The sequence below is a fragment of the Pongo pygmaeus genome, chromosome 21 (genome assembly GCF_028885625.2).
Source record: "Pongo pygmaeus isolate AG05252 chromosome 21, NHGRI_mPonPyg2-v2.0_pri, whole genome shotgun sequence".
Lineage (NCBI taxonomy): Eukaryota > Metazoa > Chordata > Mammalia > Primates > Hominidae > Pongo > Pongo pygmaeus.
In genome coordinates, this window is record NC_072394.2 from 4,068,629 (window position 1) to 4,089,988 (window position 21,360).

General features: G+C 41.0%; 1 protein-coding gene across 2 annotated transcripts; it reads left to right on the top strand.

Moving 5' to 3' along the window:
* Positions 1–4,512: 4,512 nt before the first annotated feature.
* On the top strand, positions 4,513–20,646 carry LAMP5 (lysosomal associated membrane protein family member 5). Of its 2 annotated transcripts, none has more exons than XM_054467521.2 (6): positions 4,513–5,023; positions 5,556–5,728; positions 6,101–6,232; positions 6,357–6,462; positions 8,174–8,362; positions 15,555–19,083. In XM_054467521.2, the coding sequence occupies exons 1-6, from the start codon at positions 4,960–4,962 to the stop codon at positions 15,560–15,562; spliced, it is 672 nt and encodes a 223-aa protein (XP_054323496.1). In that variant the 5' UTR covers positions 4,513–4,959; the 3' UTR covers positions 15,563–19,083. The 2 variants fall into 2 exon arrangements, with proteins under 2 accessions (XP_054323496.1, XP_054323495.1); XM_054467520.2 differs by lacking the exon at positions 15,555–19,083 and adding an exon at positions 19,762–20,646 and having other exon boundaries at positions 4,515–5,023.
* Positions 20,647–21,360: the final 714 nt, after the last annotated feature.

The window sequence follows — 21,360 nt, forward strand, 5'->3', positions numbered from 1 at the left end:
TAGCTTGAATCCAGGAGGCAGATGTTGCAGTGAGTGAAGATTCCACCACTGCGCTCTAGCCTGGGCGACAGAGTGAGAGTCTCAAACAAACAAACAAACAAACAAACAAAAAAAAAAACAGAGAGAGAGAGTAAGTAACCAAGGGAACAATGGACTCCTGTGACATCTCAGAGATTTTTAGGGTACTGCATTATCACAGAATTCAGGTAGCAAAATATGTTAAATGAGACACAGCTTGTCTAACCTTAGGCCTATCGTGACAGATGTCATTTCTTGGCGAACAGACTCATTAAAGATTTTTTAAAATCCTCAAATGAGTTTTAATTCAACCTTACAGAAAGGTGCCCTGCCCACAGTTAACAAGGTTTTCCTCACTCCTGAGATAGCAGAGTGAATTGTGTATCACTGACCAAAAATGTAAGACTGACCAGAACAGTTAACTAATCACTGATTCAAAAGACAAAAATGATTTATTTGCTACAGAAATTTTGAGGAATGATTACCTGGCCCCTCACCGTTTACTTATTTAGGGTTTGCTATAAGGATGCAGTTCTCTATATTGCCCCATGCTGAAGGCAATTCTTCTAAATGAACTCATAAATGGTATTTTTTTCAGGACTTAGTGTGAACACAGCCAATAAAAAGGCCATTATTCTGGTGGCTTGTTTCCTCCACTCGTTACCCTTATTGCAGAAATAACCTTTGTTTCATCAGAGTAGATGCAGGAGATACCAAAGAAGTACTAGGATGAGGGAAATTACACCAAGGGCATGCAGACTGAGTGCATTGGAGCCTAAACTCAATTTTCCGATTCTTTCCAAATATTCTAGGGCTTAGCAATGTATGTGTGAAATATTCTTGTGCATACATTGCTCGTGCACACACTTATTTTTGTACTCTTTGCTCTGGATCTAAACTCTTGTGGGATAGAAACTGAAAAATAATTCTTGCGCATACATTTAGTTTTCAGTTTCTATCCCACAAGAGTTTAGATCCTAGAAAGGGTTGCAAAGGTCTTTGAAGGCAAAGATTAAAGAAATAATTGTTCTATTATAAGCTGAACACAAGAAAAGTTTTGGTGAGTAGGAAGTCTGGCGTAACAGCTGTGTGCATCTTGTTTGTTTAAAATTTCTGCTTCTGTTATTCGGGTGTGCTTCCATTGTCTGTGTGTGGGTTGCAGAGGGATGGCTTGGTGGCTGTGGGGACAACAGAGCAAGGAGTACATTTTTACACTTTACTGTAAAGTGAACTGAAACCTCAATAAACCAAATTTCAGCTGCAACAAAGCCCAGCCTTTTCCTTTGACGCTCATAAATATGCTTTTCTTATTAGTATTCTTCATTAATTTTCATAGTTTTGTTTCTTGATTCTACAAATACAAGTCAATTGCTTGCACAACCAAGTATAAAAAGATGCCCGTAACAACTTGAAAAGTTTAATTTTATTTAGAATAAATTTTACACATGCCATTCTTTTGCACATGCCATATGTGGGTAAATTATCAAATAAGGAAATAAAATAGGGGTTCTATAGTGCATAAGGCATTGTTGATTTAGGGCCTAATTTGCTTTTTATTGCAAATGGATAAATATGGATGGATGAAGAGTTACATCTTTGCACTGATTCCCTATTCAATAGATATTTCTTCCATCTGTATCCTTCCTTCCACCCTACATCAGTTTGTCAACTTCTTTCAAGACTCACCTTCTCCAAGAGGCCTTTTTTCGTCAATTTCAGCCACTCTCCCACCTGGGATGCCTGTCTTACTTTATTTTCCCCCTAAACATTTATGCAGACACTGTGCCAGGCTAACTGGAATCTTTATGTAAATTCTCATCTTTTCTCATCCAAATTGAAAGTTCTATGCAAGGGCCTCTTCTTGCGCTTTTATAAAACAGCAACCACTCAATGGCATGAGATTCATAAAGGCTAATTCAGGAAGTATCTATATGAATTGAAAAACAGCCTTTGAAGGACCTAGAGGATCTAGAGGAGATCCCAAATCCAGTGTGTTTAGGTCACACTGCACCCTAACAGTTTCTATTGACCACCAGCAGCAATAATAAAAATTGACCCGGTCACCACCCACACAGGTGTACATATTTATGTCAATTTCTCCTACCATCTTTTAGACTTGAGAAATGAAAAGTAGAGCAAATTCTGGGGAACATTGTTAATATATTAAAATGCAATTTAATGGCAAATTTTGCTCCTTGATCACCTCTTTGCTTATTTTAGAGAACCAAAGACTTTTTTCAGAATGATTAGAAAGATATTTAATTAATGTAGGTGAAAGTTGTAGGTATAATGACCTAACTCCTATTGCAATGTATCACAGTGTATAAGATGATAAATTAATGGGTATTTGTTAGCCATGTTTAAGATTAAACATTAAAAAAGTCATTAAACTGATTGTGCTTTGAAAATAATTCTCCCAGAAAAAAAAAGGGTTAAAATTGCTTCCTTTTTTCTTTCAACTCATGTGAGTACTCTAGGGTCCACTCTCCAGTGTCAACAAAGAGATCATTTATATCAGGTATAATTTTCAAAGGAACAACCATCTGGTTTGTAAATCAACTACAACATTTTAAGATCAATGACCAATGCTACTACTCATCTAATCTTTTATTATTAAGGCAGACAATCATGAATTAATTCAGTTGATCTTTTAACAACTTATGTAGTGAAGATATCTGCAATAACACACTGCAAGATAAATTGTCAAAATCTTTTATAGGTATCTCTCCTACTTGTGTAATGATAAATGTCTTTTGGTTTTCAAAGCATCAAGCATACTAGAAGTAGTAAGTATTCGGTTAATGTTTATGGATCTATTTGTACTTTGTTTAGAATGCTTTTATACTCATTGGCTCATTTGGTCTAACTAGCCATCCTCTGAATTATTTTCCCAATTTTTCAGATGAGAACAAATAAAATCTTTAGAAGGTCACAAAAATAATAAGTAGTGAATCCTGGACTGAAACCTACTCATTTCTGTTCTCATAAAATACTGGAGAGAGAGAGGGAGAGAGAATAAATACTTTATTACATGTCTCATTGTTTTCCAGTTTTACAGTACTACAGGAAAATAAGTGTTTAACAGTAATTGCTAACATGAAAAAATGTAACACATACAAATGTTATATCTTCCACTTTCAACTGATAATTGACCTTATATCAATCTTCTGTATAAAATCATTTCTGTTGAGTTCTCCTGTAAAATTTGCATCAATTCTTCTATATACAATCATCTTTGTAAAGATCTTGAGAAATGTTTGGATGAAATACTGAACTACAAACATAAAAGTCAAGATGTCAAAATATAGTGTCAATTTTAATATTACTTTATAATTTGAATTGCTAGTGATCTAATGATTGATATAGGAATATGTTTGAAAGCCAAAAACATTATATAGATACTTTGTGGCAGATATGTCAAAATGTGATTATACTTAAAACAGCATTCTATAAATTTCAAGAATGTGAATTAATGATAGAGATTTCAGATTTCAGATTATTATTTGATATTGAATAAAGATTTTTATGGAAGTCAAAATATGGAGTAAAAATATTATATAAGGAGAAATGAAGATAATCTTCACAGAGTTAAACCACGTGATTTTCGTATTTTAATTTTAATTGACCATGTGACATTTGGGAAGGTCATTTAATTTGTTTGAGCCTCAGTTTTGGGGTATGTACAACCACAGTAACTCATATGTTTCCTTGCCTACCCTCTAAGATTGGGGAGAATCAAATTAGATAATGCAGGTGAAATACTTTGCAATTTTCCCTTTAATATGACATTGTTTTGTAACATTATATTACTGATGCAACATTTATTTGTATCATGAAATATCTTCTAAGGAATAAAATATTTGGACATCACTACAATTGATGAGGACTGCATGTGTATTTTTGAAATCTGTATTCTGATTTACAGAGCAAAAATAAAAAATAAGCAAGCTACCAAATATGTAAATACAGGAATTAGCCCAGTAGTATTTGTTCTTCTGTTCCACTACAGGCTTTAGAGTAATAACGGTGTGTGTTTTTCTTACATAACTATGTGACATTACTTAGGGCATAATTCTAAGATTTCTGTCCTCGGAGACACTAGATAACTCTCAAAAACTTCTGATTTGCTTGCATCCCTTTTTGGCAGAGTGGTCACGGTGTAATGCTGGAGGGTAGGTGACCCCAGAGTTCAGAGTCCTCATGCTCCCGGGAGCAAAATTCACAGGAAAATAAGCCCACATGGAGCTACTGCATTGTCTGATGGCCTCGTTTGAGGAGGCGTCAATTTAACTTTAAACCCATGAGCTCTTTGAGAGCAGGGGAGAGAAGGGGATGTCTCCAAATTCAGGAAACTGTTGCCATAGCATTTTCCCTTCTCTATTCCTGCATAGCCCTCCTTCCCCGAATCAGCAACAATTTTTGCTCCACCGTTTTCTTTCGGGAACCAGATGCGTTTTCAGAAGACAGTACTCCAGTGATAAGGTATCTACACCACGTAATAACTGTACCTGGTAAGGAGATTTAATAAGGCTGAGGGTGGTATTAAGTTTCTCAGAACAGACTCATCTTTGCGGATGCAATTGCAGAACAGGAAACAGACCCAGGGAGAAGTTTAGGTCCTCCCCAGTCTCATTGGCCCTCGGTACAAGCCAAGCCACAGCCGCTCCTGCCACACAATCGGATTGCTTTCAGCACTCGCAGCCGTGGACCGCCGTGCGGTCCTTTCCTCTGCAGTGAGCTGATTTGCTCTGCCAGCAGCTGTCGGTGCCGCACTCGACACCGAGTCCTAGCCAGCGCTCACAGAATACGCGCTCCCTCCCTCCTCCTTCTCTGTCCCCCGCCCCTCTCTCACCCCGGCCCACTCCAGCGGCGACTTTGAGGGATTCCCTCTCTGGCGGCCTCTGCAGCAGCACAGCTGGCCTCATTCGGGGCACTGCGAGTATGGATCTCCAAGGAAGAGCGGTCCCCAGCGTCGACAGACTTCGAGTTCTCCTGATGTTGTTCCGTGAGTAGCGATTAGGCGACTGGGAGAGAGGACGGGCACTCTTTGCAGAGAACAGAGCCGGCAAAGTAAAGTCAATTAGCTTGAGATAAAAAATATGGCCCTTAATGTTTTGCGGTTTTTTTTTTTTCTTTTAGGGGAGGAGGGAGGGCCTTCCCAGCCGGTGGCAGGGAATTCCCCTGAGAGCTGTACACCTGTGTGGCATATTCCAGACAGAGCCTAGACAGGCCAGCTTCGTGAGGTCAGAGCGTTGGCAAGAAATATTTACTTTAAAATCCCAAGATGTAGAAAACAGCCAGCTATATTACAAAGTCAGGATTTTTAATTTTTTAAATTGTATTTTCATTATAAATTAATAGCGAAGGAATGAGGCTTGTTAGACCCGGGTTAGAGAAACGGCTCGTAGAGCGCACAGCTGCTGGCAGAGAACTTTGTCACTCCAAAGCCTGCAGACCACTGTCTCCCCACCCTAGCGCCCGAGACGCGTGGGCTCCCTGAGCCCTGAACTGAGGGAATTGTTTTGTTTGTTCCGCAGATACAATGGCTCAGATCATGGCAGAACAAGAAGTGGAAAATCTCTCAGGCCTTTCCACTAACCCTGAAAAAGATATATTTGTGGTGCGGGAAAATGGGACGACGTGTCTCATGGCAGAGTTTGCAGCCAAATTTATTGTACCTTATGATGTGTGGGCCAGCAATTACGTAGATGTAAGGAATCTTTCCCCCCTCAGCTTGCTCCTAGGGCTCCAGGGCGAAGGGCACCCTTCCGCAAGGCCCTTCGAAGACCTGGGTTGCCTGCCTTCTTTCCCACACCCCGGCAGGCTGCTCCCGAATGCTGCATGGGGATTCCAGCTTGTAATGCCTTCTGCTCCCCTGCCTGCTTTGAAAGTAAACCCCCTTCTCTCCGCTTCCCTATCGGGGCTGCACGTAGAGCATCTAACCGCATGTTCCCGGAACCTGGGATGCGCGCGCGCAAAGGAGCGCCCAAGCGTGCAACCCAGAGTTTGGACGCGCCGCCCTTTACAGCCCCCGCCCCGGGGCCGGGCGAGCTGAGTGGGCGCGGGGCGTCTGTGTTCCCAGCTGATCACAGAACAGGCCGATATCGCGTTGACCCGGGGAGCTGAGGTGAAGGGCCGCTGTGGCCACAGCGAGTCGGAGCTGCAAGTGTTCTGGGTGAATCGCGCGTACGCACTCAAAATGCTCTTTGTAAAGGTAACTCCGAGCCCAGCGGACAGAGGGGCCGCAGGCTCCGCGTGGGTGTGGGAAGTGGCGGCCCCTAGGTTTAAGAACCCAGACGCTGCGGGGGCGATTGAAGCGCACCTTCCCGGTTCAACAGGAAAGCCACAACATGTCCAAGGGACCTGAGGAGACTTGGAGGCTGAGCAAAGTGCAGTTTGTCTACGACTCCTCCGAGAAAACCCACTTCAAAGACGCAGTCAGTGGTGAGTGGAGGCTGGCATGGCTGGGGAGGGAGCCTGGGAACTCGCAGAGCAGGCTTGGAGAGAGAATTCCTCAGGGTTTTGGAAACCGTTCCAGGCTTTGAGGTCCCAGGCCAAATCTTCCTCGGCTTGCTCTTTAGGGTGGAAGAGGCGGGAGCGCCCATGAGTCTTCTGGGTCTCAGGCCTTGTAGATCCGCCAGGAACCGCAGGCGTGGGAACCCAAACGTCACCCGTGGCCTGATCCTAGATGAGAAGTCCCTTGAAGGCCTGTCGTTCCCTGGTGATTCAAAACGACCTCTTATGATTTGGCCTTTGAAGGACCACGGAGAAGGGCAAAGCTGCATTTTAATTTTCTTCCGCACCCTGGTTTTCTTTCTTATGCGCTAAAACTGCAAGGGGGCAGTGCGACTTTCCTTTTCAGTCAGGATGTGATGGCCTTCAGTGTCTTTTTGCGCATGGCAGCATGGCTCGCACGGGATATTCAGTCATCAACTGCAGCTACCTGAGAGTGGATTCTGCACCATGTATAATTTGCTAGCGTTTCTGGCCCATCCCTCCGACAACTCACCCAGATCCTTCTCGGCAAAACGAGCGTTCATCCCCCAAATAACAATATTCTTATCTGCAGACACCGTCAAAGACCACATTTAAATTTATTTTATTCTTCATAAGTTGTCTATTTCACTCATGATGAGGCCTTTCATCACCCAGGCACCTGAGTTGAGAAAGGATTTTTATTGAATACATAAAAATACATGTGTCATCTTTCCCTTTGCACCCCTTTTTGTCATCACAGTAAAAGGATTTTTTCTTTTTCACCAAAGTTTAGATGCAAGATGTCCCCCAGTTAAATTAGACCAAAAAGCAAAAAGGAAAAATCAAACTTAGGTCAGAAAAGGAGCAACGGGAGGCAGACCTTCAGAGGGGATGTATGTGTGTAAGGACAAGCATCCAGAGGACCAGCAATCTGTCCGGCTTTGTTGAGGAAGATGTTTTATTCTTTGCCAGGCCCGTGTGAAATGTGGAAAACCAAGTCACTGTTCCTTCTGTGTCTTTGGAATCTCCACTATTAGGGATTTTTTTTTTCTTTTTTGAAGTGCAGTCTCACTCTGTCCACCAGGGTGGAGGGCAGTGGCACCACCGTAGATCACCGCAGCCTGGAGTAAGCTACTGGGCTCAAGAGATTCTCCCACCCCAGTTTTCCCAGTAGCTGGGACTACAGGCATGTGACACCATGCCAGACTAATTTTGTAAATGTGTGTGTGTGTGTGTGTGTGTGTGTGTGTGTGTGTTTATTTGTAGAGACAGGGTCTCACTATGTTGCTCAGGCTGGTCTAGAAATCTTGGGCTCAAACGACCCTCCCATCTTGACCTGTGAAAGTTCTGGGATTACAGGCAGGATCCACCATGCCCAGCCTAGGTTTTATACAGTAACAAGGGCTGGGTTTTTAAGTATCACTCTCCTCTTCAAAAAAGGAATTCCAAATTAATATTGAAAGAGCCCTGGCTCTCAAGATAATGGGTGTGTTTGTCCTTCATCACCACTGGATGCCATTTGTAGAGCCCTAGCCCTGGCAAGGGAACAGAGAAGACAGGAGGGGTGTGGTGTCTGGAACTGAGAGGCAATAGCCACCTCTCTGGCACATTAGGTTAGGAACAATGAGGGTTCTGCCAGCAAGAGGGGCCTAACTATTGCTTTGGGCTCTTGCTGTAGCTGGGAAGCACACAGCCAACTCGCACCACCTCTCTGCCTTGGTCACCCCCGCTGGGAAGTCCTATGAGTGTCAAGCTCAACAAACCATTTCACTGGCCTCTAGTGATCCGCAGAAGACAGTCACCATGATCCTGTCTGCGGTCCACATCCAACCTTTTGACATTATCTCAGATTTTGTCTTCAGTGAAGGTAAGTTGTTGGGGGATGGAGGGGAAGAAGACCTAGTTTATTTCAGGAAGGATGGGAGAGGGACCTACCAGGGCCCCAGGATGTTACCACTTGGATTTCCTCTAGGTTGAAATGACACTGCCTGCCTCTTTAATAATTTTCAAAGACTAAAAAAGCAGTAAGCTTAATGTATGAACTTATCTCAGAGTTCTTTCTTTCTCCCTCCCAACCTCCTCCCCGTCTTCCTTCACTTTAGTCCTTTCTTCTCTATCTCTCTTTGTTTCCTCCTTCTTTTCTTTACCTTCTTCCCACCCTTCTTATATTTCATCTTTCCCTCTCTCCCCATCTTCTTTCCTTTGCCAAAAGATGAACCTTCATAGGGAGAAAGATTTAAAAAGTCACTTTGGAAAAAACTGTAATTTTGATGCAAACTTCCCAAGGAGAAAGCAGCTAAAATATTTAAGAAGTTAGTTAATCTAGAGAGCTACAGATGGGGGAAGGGCCTTTGCCTTTCTGGGCCTGTTTCTTCTTGTTCTCTTGGATACTTCTAGCTGAAGGTTCTGCTGCTGTGAGTCCAAGTTTCTGTGCATCCAGAAGGCAGTGGGGGTGGGTGTGTATGCACAGATCATGGACTCACCAAGTCTTTCCACCAAGCACCTTCGTGAGGAGGATGTCCTTAAGCTCCAGGGAGGGAAGGGTCCCTGAAGCCTGAGCCGTTTAAGGCCAGCTGCTTCTGCTGAGTGTGGAGCAAGGCTGTCTCTCAGTCTGTTTAGCCTCTGAAAGCGGACCCAGCTGCTGTGCTGTGGCAGGTTCAGGTCAACCACATTCTTTCATTCTCAGCACCCCTGCAGATTTTGACAAGGGGAGTCAAAATCTCTGCAATTTGTTCAAGTCAAGCAACAATTCACATTGGGCAATTGTGGGATAAGTGAATTCATATCATTTATTCTCTCTTCCTCACAAAGGAGGTTATTAAATTTTATATTCTGTTTATTCTACATGAAAAAAATCAGAAAAATTTTGATTGCTTTGTTTATGCCTTTCTTTCGGTTGGAGACCCCCAGGTGAAAACAACAATTCCAATGTTCAGGATATTAGAGAATCTCCACCTTTGTCACCTATGATCATCTTCCAATGAAAGCTGCATCTAGCTTTCATAAAATGCACCTTCCACTCAACCTATTAAGGAATAGAATGCACCACCTTCCACCTTGATTATTGAGAAGGCATTTGAGAAGTCCTAAGATAAATTGTCTTTAAGAAAAGACAGGTGGAAGGATAGGCTATCCCATGTTAATGTATTTTCTACAAAATTGAAGCTACTAAACTGTGTCAAGACCTTAACAGTTTTTAAAAATCTTTTTGTTTATGGAAGCATTTATAAAATGTAACAGTCAGTGTCTCTCTTAAACTGAAAATATTAAGCATAATCAAGTATAATTTGACTTCTTATGATTATTGATGACAAGGAATTTATTATGAAAATAATTGGACTATATAATGTCAGTTCCTAGTCCCCAGGACCCTGCCATAAATGCTTTTGAGTTTATATGGGTACTCTTAATAGTTTATGACTTTCTAATTTTTGCTAATTAGCTGTTACTAGGCACTTCTTTACTTCTTGTTACCACTGGTGCTATAATTGCTGCTTCTCCTAGCTCCTTACCATTCTGTGTTATTTTTAAGTCGTTGTTTATAGTTGCCTATGGCCTGAGAAATCAAACCTCACAGATTTTTAGAATTGTGTATAAAGTAAGAATAAATAAGTACTGAATAAGGAGCAGAGCTACTTTCCTAAACATCAGTACAATTCATTGCATGGAGTAAATGGTGTCTTTTGTTTTAAAACCAGTTTTGATCCACTTCAAGGTCCTAGATAGGGAAGGCTGCTAGGTAGACATAGAGAGTTCGTAACTACATATAACTTCCTAAATGCAAATAGAGAAGTCACAATCAAATGGCACTTGTCTCACCCCAGGCTTTTATGGCTAATAATTAGGATGTTCTCTCCTGTATGGTGTCCCCAGGCTTACGCCTTGACATTCCTGGGAGGTGGCAAGCCTCATTCAGAATCACTCACTGGATCAGTGTGCCTTTGTGTGGCTGCGTTTTTTTGTTCCTGGCTCCTCCTGTCTGTTCCTCTCAGCACCTGCCCCGACTTTGTTTTGTAAGAGATCATTATTTTCAATTTGGTGGAATTTTAAAGATTCCTTTTGGGTGCCTTTTCAGGATCTATCACTGGGCCTTTATCCCCAGAATACAAGCTCAGGGGGCTTTCAGTGTGTGCATGTGAGTGGATTATGCTTGCATGGGGAGGGAATATCATGTCACATATCTGCACACCCACTGCAGGGGTGTGTCTGTGTGTTCGTGTGTGTGTGTGTGTGTGTTTGTGTGTTCGTGTGTTTGGACCGTGGCCATTGTCCAGCACAGCATAATGGTTTCCTGTGAAGAGTCTATTCCCTTTGTAAGGGGGTCATACCTGGCACTCTTCACACCTGTCTACTGAATAGGCCTGATGAGAAAATCAAGAAAGCGTCCACGAAGTTGGTAAGTGGACACTCACAAGGGCTGAGAGCAGCCCAAATGGAGGTTGACATCTTTATCACACGAGTCCCTTTAGTGCATTGTACTTGGCTACTACACTGACCCCCAAACAAAGTCTCTTAGCCCAGCAATGAGCTCATGAAACTTCAGCTGCAATGTGCAATGACTGTGGTGATATTGTTAGCATGCAGAGTTGGGTTCACTTAGGTCTGGGAGTGGGCCCCAAGAAGCTCCACTGCTAGCAAGGTCTCAGGTGACACTGCTGGCCCATGGAGCACTATAGAGAGTCTAAAGGATTAAAGGCACAATAAGCTTCATTGGGTGACACTTGGACAGGGATTTGTGAGAAGGGAAGCCCCTCACAGCAGGAGACTGTCCAGAGGGAGGCTTATGGGACCACCATCCAGAAAAGGAAGAGGACAAGGGAATGCCCAAAGCAGAGGGGCTTTAGAGAGGGGTTTATGTGTCCAGGTGACATCTGCTCAGCAGCACAGCAGGGAGTCCATGGGTCCCAGAGCTTCTAGAGGCAGCAGTGCCTTGGAGCCTTAGAACTCCAAGGCCCTGTCTTATCAATGGGTAACAGCTGTTGCATGAGGTTTCAAGGAGTATGCAAAGCAGGCAGGCTCCATACAGCTGCAAATTTTCTTGTTTAAGCTATTTTAAAAATAATTGGATGTGTAAAGATTTGGGAGTTTGGTGCCAACAGGCTTTTGAGCTAACAGTCTCAGCCTGCAGTGAAGAAATAAACCACCTAGAGGCCAATACACAGAGGCCATCTTTGGCTCATTTATTTACCAAATACACTTTGTACAGCAACTATCACTTCTGCAATAGAAGCTATCACCCCTGCAATCTGAGACACTCTGTTTCTCATTTGGGGTTGATTACCTTGTTCTTCCACAATTAATTTCTGAGGGCCTCATTCAAAGGCCTGCAATTCCCTTTGAGAGCCCCATGTGATTTCTGGCTGAGATGGGAAGGGGGATATGTCGCTGGGAGGGAACAAACCAGCCTGAGTATTCTAATACCTTGAGTAAAAGGCAACTTTTATGTATTATGTCAGAAAAAACATAATAGAATAGGAAGGCTATTTATTTCCCTTTATTCAGGATTCAGGTCTATCAGGCATTTAAAAGACATCACATATAGATTGGTCCCTTTTAAATTCTCTCTCAAGGGGCAAACAAAAAAAAAAAACAAAAAGAAACAAAACAGAACTGCAGAAAGATACTGAGATCCCCATTTACAATGGAGCAGCTGAGACACAGGGAGGTGAAGTGACTTGGTGAACGTTTCCCTCCTAGAACCTGTCTTTGGGTATCAGAGCTTTTGTCCTTAGTATCTCAGGGCCACAGCTGCTCCTGCTGAGTAGCTATAATCAACATGTAAGTGTGAGAGGCATTTACAGAGTTTGTTGGGTACCCCCAATTCATGAGCTTTTTATTATTGTTCCTAGCATCATGATTGGGAGATGCCACTTAATCTGTATTTTACCCAGATCTGAGGGAATTTTAGTGTTAGTGGAAATGAACTTACATTTCTCTATATACCAGCCCCCCAGTAGAGTGTCCTGTGACAAGCTGTCATGTCACAAAGGCATGAAGGGTTTGCTGATCCAGAGAGTTTTGTAGACCTGTGATTTACCTGGCATTTCCCAGTCAAGAAACATGCCACCCTACGTAGTTGGTCCTCAAGGCCTCCTGAGTAAGCAGCCAAAGGTAAATAATCTGTTATGAACACAGCTGAGAACTGTGTTGAGGACTCCAAGACGGAGCCCCAGTCATTAGCCATGGAGTTAGCCAGTCATAGAATTCTGTGCTTCAGATACTGTCTTCTGGAGAGAGCGTAGGATATGCCTCAGAATTATCTCACCTGAGGGTGAGCAAACCAGTGTTTACCCCCCAAATGCCATCTATCACTGATGGTCGCTATGGAAGCATTAACTCCCTGGGACTTCTGACCTACTTTGTAGTCAAAACCTGTTGGGATATATGGGACTGGTGAATGCCGAAAGAAGAATGGACAGTGTCTGTGTCCACTACACCTAGGTACTGGGATATAAAAACTTTTTCTGCCATGCTGAAACTTTCAGTCTAGTGGGATAGGGTGTATACAATGCATGTCATGTTCCTGGCATACAGTGGCATCAAAAAATACTTGCTCTTATTATTTTTTTCTTCTCTAATACTTAAATCTTTTTTTTTTTTTTTTTTTTTTGAGATGGGAGTCAAGGCTGGCCTTGAACTCCTGGGCATAAGCAATCTTCCCACTTCAGCCTCTCAAGTAGCTGGGTGGTGATGCCACTGTGCCTAGCGAATGCTTACATCTTGATGAGGGTATCAGCTTGTCTGCAGTCAAAGGTCTCCAAAGCCCACCCATCTTAACAGCTTCTCAGTATACAAAATACATTTTGCTGATGTTATAGCAGTCCAGAGCCAGCACAGGGAACATATGGAAAGAGCGTCAAACCCTTTCTCTATCTTGCCCTGCCAAACAACAGGAGAAGCACAGCCAGCAAAAAGCTTGCCCACCTCTTCAAACAGTTTCAGTCCATGGCGCTAGGAGAGCCTGAGGAAGCAGAGAGCTTGCCTCTGCTTCCATTGCCTATCACAATGCCATTCATTGGGAGTGCAATGAAGTACTCTTGTAGTTTATCTCAGGGAGTCAATATAATTTTTAAATGCTGTCATGAAATAAAACACATATCTAGCAACCAGCACCTAAGATAAATTATGATTTTAGTGGGTACACTTGGGTTAAGAGTTGAGGAGACTTTTGTTGGCAACTGGCAGCTGGCAACAGATTATGCATTTATTGTTTGTTTTGTCTTCATCTGGTTCTTTCCAACGATGAGGCTGGTTTTTGTCTCTTCCAGCCACAGGCCACTTACCCTGGGCTCCTGTTGTGTGTACTCTAGAGCCCTGAGTCCACCAAGAGCAGAGGCATGAGGGACCCTAAGTCCTGTGGAGGTGGACAGGGAGTCAGGGGTTCAGGGAGATCTGAAGCCAGATGTGGTCCAGGCTAAGCCAACAGATGCTCTTCTCCCTGGCAGAAGTCAGAGGCCTTCCTTGTTTTGTAATCTGTGGGTTGCATAATCAGTTTACAATACAAGATTTTAACCCTGGGGTATATATAGTTTATAGATAGAATTCAGAAGAAAAAAATTGTATCTTTATTTTCACTAACTTCTGATTAATATTTAGCATTTTCTTTGTTTATAAATGAAGGTGACAGACCACAGTAATATTAGCAGTACCTGTGACTGTCACCAATAGAAATCATAGGTATTTTCATCTCACATTAGTTTGTGCAGATCTTGCAAAGTAACATTTATGCTTCTCACTGCTTTATAATCATAGCCAACGTATATGTGTTCCAATAAGGAAGTACATATATTGCTGTGTCTGAAATTCTTTTAAAAATATTTGATGGCTGAATTTCACTTTTCCTTATAATTTTATGTATTTTATTTTTTATGCATTCATAAACATTATTCTGAGAAGGGGTCCTTAGTTTTATTATACTTGCACAAAAAAGATTACAACCTTTTCTTAGTAGGTCATGAGCAGCATTGTTTTAAATGAAACAGAATAGGATAGAGCATAAATTATTAGATGCATAAAGCAAGGATAACTATTGTTTATCAAACTTCTGCTTTAGGTCTCTGCATGTACAAATGCTCTAAGCCGCCATGTAAAATGTTGTTGTTTTTTTTTCCCATGGGTCATAGGCAGAGATTAAAAGCACTGTCTTAAGCCTGAAAGAGAAAAGCATGTCCTGCTTTTATGGGTTCATAATCCCTCATCTAAAACCCAGATCGAACTAAAAAAAAAAACCAAAAAACAAACAAACAAAAAAAACCTTGGTGCTAGATGATTTTCAGAAGTCAGAATATTTTAGACTTTAGGAAGACTATACAGTTCTCAGTTTATATATTACATAACACCATGGAAGATTCAGGGAAGCCCCACGCAATCAAACATATTAATATCTCTCTTTCCTGCGGTGAAACACGTGAAACGTCATACTAAGTAGGATGACTGAAAACTACAAGCAGCCTCACATTAGACTAAGTCAGGTTTTGCTGCCAAACAAGTGATTACAAAGTACATTTGGTTTTCAGAGCTTTGTGGATTTTGAAACAGTGGATAAGAGAGTGGGCTCAGGAATTCCTTTTTATTTGACCACTTACTGGATAGGGGTTGCTAAGTGCGGGATTTGGTATTAGCTATGACACTTTTTTACATCTTCATAGTTGATATCCTCTTTATATTGCCCTTTCCTGTGGTGTGATTAATTCTATTTTTTTTCCTAAAGCAACAAAAGATAATCATCTGAGAAATAAATCATGATAGCATTCTAAGCATATTTTGTCTTTCTCTTTCTTTACCGTACTATATCATCTTTTCTCTATTTTTCTTAAAGAATGGGATGTGAGACATTATTTTTATTATCAATTTAGAAATAATAATTTTGGTACTTGAGCTCCAAAGACTCCCATACTTAAAAGAAGTACATAGAAGACTTAAATGTATAAGACTTCTATCTTTATAGTGAACAATGACAGAAAAGCTACTCTGTGCCAGGCACTGTGCTTGGCCTTCTGTAGTATGACATTTGATACTCACAGCAACCCTGTAAAGTAGGTGTCATCTCGATTTTACAGGAAACTGAAGCTTAGTAGATGAAGAGATTCACCCAGGATTGGACAGTGGAAGATCTGGGATCTGAGCCCACTATCATTTCTTTCCCTTACAAGGTTGCATTACATCTACTCCTTCTTGATGTGATGATCTGGATCTACGGAGACCACTAAAAGTTCATGTATATCTCTATTTCTACAGCTATATCTAACTATATATCTATTTATTCATTGTTATGGTATAAACCAAGAGAAAAGAGAAAACATGACTTTACAAACTGGTCAAGGTCGTTTGGTGCCCCATCCCCAGATTCTTCCCAATCCAACTGCAACCTCCCTTCCTCCTGAAGCTTTCTTAACTCCCCAACCTCCCTGTCCTGAATACTTGTAGTTGGGGTCACACAGAACACCACCTGTCCATGTTCTCCAGTGGTTTTGCTACATAAGCTCTTGCTCCCAGGCACAACTCTTTCTCCATTGCCTCTCCCATTCTGCCTAGGGAGGTAGATGTTGTATTTCGGGCTTCTGGCTGATTGTTTGCCTGGGTAACTAGAGTGTAAGCAGGAAGAAGTGAGCTAAAACCATGGTCTACAGTCTAGGTAACTATGAAATTGCTCTGCAGGGGAGAGAGTTAAGAAGGGAAGAGGCAGAGTCTAGAGCCACAAGGGCAACCTTGTAAAGATGCCTGGGACCTACTCAAGTAGCAGCCTGGAATGGTGCATAGATGAGAGTCTGAAGGTCCTGAGGTCTTTGCTACTTTTTGTGAGATAATTTATTTTTTATTTTTACCATTTAACACAGACTTAGCCTTATTACTAAATAATTTGAAATCAATGTATTTCTTCTTAACATTTTAAAATTTTAAAAAATTCTTTGTTTCTATTCAATGTATTAAGTAAGAAAAAATTGTATGAGGTTGCCACTAGCGCCTGCTAACCAAGCAAACCCTGCAATCTGTGTTAACATTACATGGGCATCAAAGTGTTATCATGAGGAAAATAAATAACCTTTGTTGTTAACAAAATTCCTACCCCACATGATCGCATTTCTATTCATTGTTCTCTTCAAAGAGGCATTATGGTATCATATTGGAGAAGAAGACTGCCATGCTGGCATCATGAAGTTCCAGGCCTGCCACTCTTTCTGATACACTGTGTTATCTCAGGTCTTGTCCCTGGAGCAATGGATGTATTGGTCCAGGCTGACCCTCAAAGTGTTGGGACTCATTAGAATGGAATCAAATAGTGGGGGAAACAGTTCCCTGCAAATTCTTTTTCAGCCTTTTGGTTGTAATAAGAAGAAAGGCTCAGTTTAGTCCTAATAAGTCCTTAACAACATTTCTCTACCATTTGCCAAACTATCTTTTAAAAAAGCTATTTCTAGAAGAATTTCTTTTTCTATTATATATATGTGTATTATATAGATACATATACATAAACATATATATATGTATACACATACGTGTGTGTATATATATATTACACACACATATAAAACAGTTGTATTTAGGTATAATTGTATGCATTTAAGCATGTAATTTAATAAATATTGACTTATGAATACACCTGTGAAGCCATCACCACAATCAAGAAATCAACATATTCATCACCCTGGAAAGCTTCCTTGTTCCCCTTTGTAATAAGTATCCAGCTCATTGAATTTTCAGATGCTTGATGAACCTCTGCAACCAGCATGCAGATCAGGAAACCGAACTGACAAATCCTCCTTTCTGCTCCACCTTGGGATTCTGCAGCCTTTTAATGCCAGTAGTTTAGGTCTGTTAAGTGCTGCCCCAACTATAGTGTTAAGTTGTTTGAGTTTGGATCAGGCTTCATTTACCCCTGGGCAAACCACTTATCATTATTATGACTTGATTACCTTATGTGTAAAATGAGTATAATAATATTGTGTACCTCAGAGGGTTGTTAACCAGATAATCTTTGTGCTTAGAAATGATTGTTAATTTAGGGACTAGGAATGTCAAGTATACAGCTTTCAAAAACTGTATATGTGAAAGTAAGTCTCCACTAATTGTTATTATTAGAGACGAAAGCTCATCCCTTTTCCTTTCTGCTGATCTCAGGCAAGGTGAGAGAAGGGACTATGTCAATAGGGATTCTGGAGGAGACTGGCATACAGTAGGTACTTAATAAATGTTTACTTGGTCATCTGGACTTAAAAAACTTGGTCTTTATGAAGAGACATGTAAAGCTTGTTTATTTTTCACTTGTGGCTCCTGATTTTGGTCAAAAGGCCACCAGTTACCCACAAGAAGCAAATGAGCCTGTTCTGGTTTCTAGGAATGTAATTCTGGTTAGCCTGACAAACTGTTGGACCACTAGAAGGTTTCCCAAGAATAGTTTTTTGTTGATGGTGGTTCTGTGTAAAAAAATGGAGACTCAGCACTATGAAGCTATCTTGAATTTTAAGAGGGTGAAAAATAAATCAACACTGAGGTGCTGCTAACGTTTGTGTTCTTGATCTAGATGCTGGTTACATGAGATGTTCATTTGTAAAAATTCATCAAGCTCTACACTTACTTAAAAATTATAGCATAATTTACATATATTGCATGCACCCCTAATGTTTATCCCAGCATTATTCACAATAGCAAAGTTATAGAATCAACCTAAGTGTCCATCAACAGATGAGTGGATAAAGAAAATGTGGTGCATATACACAATTGAATACTATTTGGCCATTGAAAAGAGTGAGATGGTGTCCTTTGCAACAATGTGGATGGCACTGGAACATTGCATTAAGTGAAATAAGCCAGATACAGAAAGACAAATATTGCATGTATTCACTCACATGTAGGAGCTCAATAGATTGACCTCAGGGAGATAGAGAGATACCAGAGGCTGGGAAGGATATGGGTGTGTGTGTGTGTGTGTGTGTGTGTGTGTGTGTGTGTGTGTGTGTGTGTTGGGGAGAGTGGACTAAAGAGAGGTTGGTTAATTAGTACAAACATATAGTTAGATAAGAATAAGTTCTAATATTCAATAGCAGAGTAGGGTGACTATAGTTAACAACCATGTGTTGTACATCTCAAAATAGCCAGAAGTGAGGACTTGAAACATTCTCTACATATAGGAATGATAAATTCTGGAGGTGATGAATATCCTAAATTCCCTGACTTGATCGTTACAGTGTATGCATGTAACAAAATATCACATGTATCCCATAAATATGTATGAATATTGTGTATCAATAAAAAATAACAAAGTAATAAAAAAATCTAAAATGTATGGTTTAATGCTTTTGTACCTATATTTGCAACCATGTAAACATCACCTTGATCAAGATCTACAATATTTCCACCACAGGTGAAAAGTTCCCTTGTGTTCCTTTCCCCAGATATAAGCACATTCTGACTTCTATCACCACAGAGTTAGTTTTACCTGCTCTTGAACTTCATATAAATGGAATCATACAGTATGTATATACTCTTTTGTGTCTGGCAATTTTCTGTCAGCATAATATTTCTGAGATGCACCCATTTTGTTATGTGTAGCCATAGTTCATTCCTTTTTATTACTGACTACTGTTCCATTATATGAATATATGCCACAATTTATCCATTCCATTTTGATGGACATTTTGGTTGTTTCCAGTTTTAGGCTATTATGAATAAAGCTGCTATGAACATTTATGTTCGAGTCTTTTTGTGTTGACTATGTTTTCATTTTCCTGGGATAAATACCTAGGAATGGGATGCTGGGTATGTTTGTCTTTATTAGAAATTATCGAACAGTTTTGCAGAGTGGTCACAACATTTTTCAACAAGGGTGTTACAAGTTCCAGTCATTCCACATTATCACCAACACTTGGTATTTTCAGTCTTTTTGAAACTTATATATTTTTATATAATGCGTTATGTGTACATATTACTTTAATAAAAAGTTAAAAATGAATCAACAATAAAAACGATGATGATTGTGTCTAATGGTGAAACTCTGAACATTTAAATAAATTATCTGGATGGTTTGTTGACATCTGCTAGGAATCCAATAATTACATGTTGTCCTATTTAATTGATGTATTTTTATTACACATTATGTATAAATATTAAGTGTTAACCTAGGGGTTGGTTAGGGAAAACTATTTCTGAAAAATAGTCCCAAAGCTTCCTTGAGAAATCTTTTTACCTCCATTTCCCTTTTCGTTTTGTAGAACTTATGATCAGAATATTTTGACCAGAGCTCACTGCTTTTCTTCTTTCCCATTGCAGAGCATAAATGCCCAGTGGATGAGCGGGAGCAACTGGAAGAAACCTTGCCCCTGATTTTGGGGCTCATCTTGGGCCTCGTCATCGTGGTAACACTCGCAATTTACCACGTCCACCACAAAATGACTGCCAACCAGGTGCAGATCCCTCGGGACAGATCCCAGTATAAGCACATGGGCTAGGGGCCATTAGGCAGGCACCCCCTAATCCTGCTCCCCCAACTGGATCAGGTAGAACAACAAAAGCACTTTTCCGTCTTGTACACAAGATACACCAACATAGCTACAATCAAAGAGGCCTGGGTATCTGAGGCTTGCTTGGCTTGTGTCCATGCTTAAACCCAGGGATGGGGGAGACTCTTTCGGATTTGTAGGGTGAAATGGCAATTATTGTCTCCATGCTGGGGAGGAGGGAAGGAGGGGCTCAGACAGCTTTCATGCTCATGGTGGCTTGGCTTTGACTCTCCAAAGAGCAGTAAATGCCACTTGGAGCTGTATCTGGCCCCAAAGTTTAGGGACTAAAAACATACTTTTTTGAGGAGGAAACCCCTTTAGGTTCAGAAGAATAGGGGGTGCTTTGCTCCCTTGGACACAGCTGGCTTATCATATACAGTTGTCAATGCACACAAAATACAACCTCATGCTCCCTGCAGCAAGACCCCTGAAAGTGATTCATGCTTCTGGCTGGCATTCTGCATGTTTAGTGATTGTCTTGGGAATGTTTCACTGCTACATGCATCCTGTGACTTTGCAGCACAAGAACACGATTAATGTAACTATGCAGAGTTGTTTGGACTTCTTAATGTGCCAGGTCCAAGACAGGGTACCTGAAGAATCAATCTGTGTGAGTTTGTTTTTCAAAATGAATTAAAACACACTATTCTCTGGCCTTTGGCTGCTTTCTTGAAACAAGCAAACAAAGCTAAAATGGTTTCTTTGGCATCCAGAGGAGAAAGAGGAAAAGATAAAGATGGATTTTGCATGTTTGCAACAGGAAAAGTAAAGAGAGGGCAGGAAACCAATGAGGGGGAAGTTGGCTTTTCTAGGTGAAAAAAACATGGATTTTTTTTGGCAAATATAAATAGTTTTAATAATGGCACCTCTTGACCAGTTGGTCTAATATTGCTTCTGATGCTTCTTGGTCTCGAGTTTGGCATTTCACTTTGGATTAAAAAGGTGGGCTGGACGTAGTAGCCTAAGTTGACTTCTATTTGAAGGAAAATTCCTAGAGAAATGCACATAGTTTGAATTTCATTCACTTTCTAAATAATCATTTTTTTCCCAGAATGTCCGAGTGGGAGTAGGGAAAAATCTTGTCTCTGATTTTAGAGTGGAACTCTCTCCCTCCACATATACAGTCTTCACCATATGAGAGGCAGCTCATGAACTCCTCTCCCTAACTCTTCAAACTGCTCACAATAGGGTATCCTCAGAAGTTCATTATCCCAGCAATCTCACCAAGTATCATCCAGTTTCTGTCCTATTTCCCATTTGTTTGCTCTTCTATTAACCACAGTCTTCTCGTCTTCATGATCTGTCTTCAGTGTCTGCCTCTTACCAGTGAGGGAAAAATCTCTAATTCCTCCTAAAATTTGCATGTTGC